This window comes from Carlito syrichta, unplaced genomic scaffold (assembly GCF_000164805.1).
Source record: "Carlito syrichta isolate Samal-C Ts95f unplaced genomic scaffold, Tarsius_syrichta-2.0.1 Scaffold308810, whole genome shotgun sequence".
In the NCBI taxonomy this organism is placed as follows: Eukaryota; Metazoa; Chordata; class Mammalia; order Primates; family Tarsiidae; genus Carlito; species Carlito syrichta.
In genome coordinates this window covers 97,070-100,595 of record NW_007252906.1, presented here as the reverse complement: position 1 = coordinate 100,595, position 3,526 = coordinate 97,070, and the positions used below count along the sequence as shown (strand labels likewise).

The following is a 3,526-nucleotide window of genomic DNA, read 5'->3' as shown; positions in this document are numbered from 1 at the left end:
GGGGGGGGGGGGGGGGGGGGGGGGGGGGGAGGGGGAGAGAGGGAGGAAAGGAGGGAGAGGGACAGAAAGAGAAAGGGGGGATTCACCTCACCAAGGGAAGGGAGGGGGCCAAAGCCTAAGAAAACATGGCCTAGCCATAGCTCAAAGAGCACATAGCCACACAATAACTTAGCAAGACAATGGCCATAATGGCCTGGCAATGGCCAATAATTTTATGGCTATGTTAGCGTAATCACATACATACAGAGATAAAATCACAAAAGATTCTCAAAAACATCTGCTGCATGAAAGATCCTGATGTTGTTACCTGACTGAAATTCTATAGTTAAATCCAAGTCATTTAAATCTTTACTCACATAAAAAAATGTTAATAACAAATTACCTAACTGCTTTGTCAATGGAGAATTTTGATCCCAAAAGATATCATTCTGTCCATCTGGATCATTAGGAGAACTGAAGGTAGATGACAACAAATCCATATTCAGCAATCTCTTTGGTGTTTCATACCTTTCTATATAAAATACAATTAAAATAATAATTGCTGCATTTTAAAGTACTACTTCACTTCATAATACCCAAAAGTCAAATAATAGCTTCGACTGATTCTTACAACCCAATACAGAGTTTTTTTCCCCAGAGACGATATTACCTGAACTACAAATGAAATGCTTGTTTTATATAAAAATCCATATAGCACTTCACAAATTTGACATTGCAAATAGTAAGTGTTTTTAAATAACCTAGCTCTATGAAGGACTAATACTGGATAACCGAAATCATTCCATTGATTATCACTGGCTCTTGGAGGCTAGGAGGACCTGTAACTTACAGGCATATTTTTAAAATCAAAAGTATCCCATAAGAAACTTGAGTAAACGCCAGCTTATCCCCAAGCATAAATGATCCAATTCTTGGGAACTTTCGTATATAATTTACTTTTCAATTTCGACAAAGATCTGTTTTTGTTCATTCCCAAATTGCTTTCTTGGAGTAAACAGAAGACGTGTAAATTAACAAAAGCAGTATTTTAGGAACACGCTCTAGAAAAACGCTTTTGTATGAGCTTCAATTCCTACCGGGATTTATTAAATCTTTTAAAATGGAACATCAAAAACTAATCAGAATGAAAAGGGCCCTTAGTTTCCCACTTGGAGGAGATACACATTGTAACTTCCGTTTTATTCACAAAGTGAGACGTCACCAAGGCTTTGAGACAAGCTATAGCTTTTCATATGGTCTCTTCTCTAAAGCAGGTCAGGTCAAAAAAAAGTAATAATAAGAAGAAGAAATAGTATCTCTAGGGCTAAACTGAGGGCAAGTGGCCTATCAGCTATTTCTCCTCGCTGACAGGCGGAGCGACCTATAAACAAACCGCCCTCCCCCCAAAGAGGGAAGACACATGACCTACCGCACAGGGGCAAGTGGGTGGTCAACCCTAACTGGGCTGTGCTCAAACTCAAGGAGCAAAGCTGCAGGGGAGTGGCTCACAGTCATTCCTGGACTGGCGAGAGGTGAATCCCAGAGAAAGAAAACACGCTTCCAGATTCCACCCCCACCCCAGATTTCCCTGTCGCAGACTGGGCAGTGGGGCTGCAGTACCGACGCCCGGGCAGGCCCCGCGACCCACGTCTCACCCTCGGGGTTACTTTTACTGCACGAAGCGGCTGCTGGAGACTGCTCTTGCTGCCGCATAGGCCCGGGAGGCCTCACTCCAGCCCCGGTGAGCCTGGAGCCGCGGGCCGACCTCAGCCGCCTCCTTCCAGGCTCGACCCCCGAGCCGCATTCCGCCGCCGCCGCTGTTTTGTGCGGCGTGTTCTTCAGGCCGGGGCTGTCTCCAAGTTTCCTTCGCCGACTCATTGCCTATGACCCGCCTCCACCAAACTGCTTCTCCTCTCACATTTTGCAACGGGATGAGCAGAGTTACAGCCCTAGAGACGAGACTCCCCGCCAACGGCGGCCGCCATCTTGGCCGGTGGGGCGCGCGCAGGAGGCGGCTGCTGATTGGCTGCGTCCAGGCGAAGGGTGGAGCTGGCGGGGCGCTCGCTTCCGCAGCTGGAACCTGCGCTGCTTCGGAGTATCTAAAGTTGGGCTTCCCCAGACTGGGAGGAAGGGTAGGCATAGTAGTCAGGACCGACTAGCCGAGTTTGGGGTTCCCGAGGCGGAAGGGAGATTGAATACGCTGGCAGCTTTTTATTGAATTTATAGGGAAAATTGCACATTGGTCAGACTCAGATAATTATGGGTTTTAGGATGTGTCAAGAAGAGGAAATAAAACTAATTTTGCATGGATGATATGTGCATACAAAAACCCCCAAAAGTAGGAAAATATATTAAATTAATACACTAATTTAGCAGTCACGGGGTACAAAGCCTAAATTCAAAGATCAATGTTTCAATAGATTAGCAACAAAAATTGAAGTTTTAAGGAAATGTGATTTATAATAGCATGAGATAGCAAACAGCTAGGAATAAATTAACCAAAGATTGCCCTTCGTCCCTGCAAAGAGAACTATGAAATGTTTTTCACGGTAATTGAACACCTGAATAAGTGAAGGATGAGACTATTTTTATGGGTTGGGAGACTCAATATTGCTACAATGTCAGTTCTTCTCAGACTGATCTATAGAGTAAGTGCTAATACATAAAAAGTTCTAGTAGGAGTGTGTGTTCGTATGTGTAACGTGACAAGTTTATTCTAAAGTTTATATGAAAATGCAAAGGACCAAAAATATCCAAGCTGCACTCACAGATGCAATCCCAGCGACTCATAGCTGCAATCCCAGTGCTTTGGAAGGTGGAAGAGGGAGAACCACTTGAGTTCAAGAATTCAAGACCACCTTGGACACAAGAGTGAGACCCCAGAAAAAAAATTAGCCAGGCATAGTGGCATCCCTGTATTCCTAGCCACTTGTGAGACTGAGGTGAGAGGTTTGCTTGAGCCCAGGAGTTTGAGGCTTTGGTGAGCTATGATCGCTGCTACTGAATTTCAGCCTAGGTGACAAATCAAGAGGTTGTCTCTCAAAATAAGATGAAGGTGACCCACCTGAGCAATGGGAAAAGGACTTTTGAAAATAGTACTTGGTCAGTTTGATATTCACCTAGAAAAAGAAATATCACCCTTCCCTCAAACCATATCCTCCAATCAAGTGCACACTTTTAAAATTTAATCTTAAACAATAAAATAATAATTTAGAAGACATAAATTGTCTTCATGACAGTCAGCTTAAAAAATAAAAAATACCAATCATCTAGAAAATAAACATAAATTTGGCTACTACATTAAATTGTAACTTGAGAATTTATGTTCATTCAAACAATATTGAAAAGAGTGAGCCCCATTACAAAGTGGGCAAAAGATACGAACACTTCTCAAAAGGAGACATACAGGCAGCCAACAGATACATGAAAAAATGCTCAACCTCACTAGTCATCAAAGAAATGCAAATTAAAACCACACTGAGATATCACCTAACTCCAGTCAGGACAGCCATTGTCGATAACTCAAAAAACAACAGAGACAATCTGC

General features: G+C 43.1%; 1 protein-coding gene across 1 annotated transcript in view; it reads right to left on the bottom strand.

Moving 5' to 3' along the window:
- ETAA1 (ETAA1, ATR kinase activator) overlaps positions 1 to 1,965 on the bottom strand; it is a 14,074-nt gene extending 12,109 nt beyond the window's left edge. The window contains exons 1-2 of the mRNA XM_008065838.1: positions 1,635 to 1,965; positions 383 to 511 (exon numbers count right to left, since the gene is read on the bottom strand). Of these exons, the coding sequence (XP_008064029.1) occupies positions 383 to 511; positions 1,635 to 1,857 (352 nt within the window). The 5' untranslated portion in view covers positions 1,858 to 1,965. The remainder of the gene's footprint in view (positions 1 to 382; positions 512 to 1,634) is intronic.
- Between the last annotated feature and the right edge of the window lie 1,561 nt (positions 1,966 to 3,526).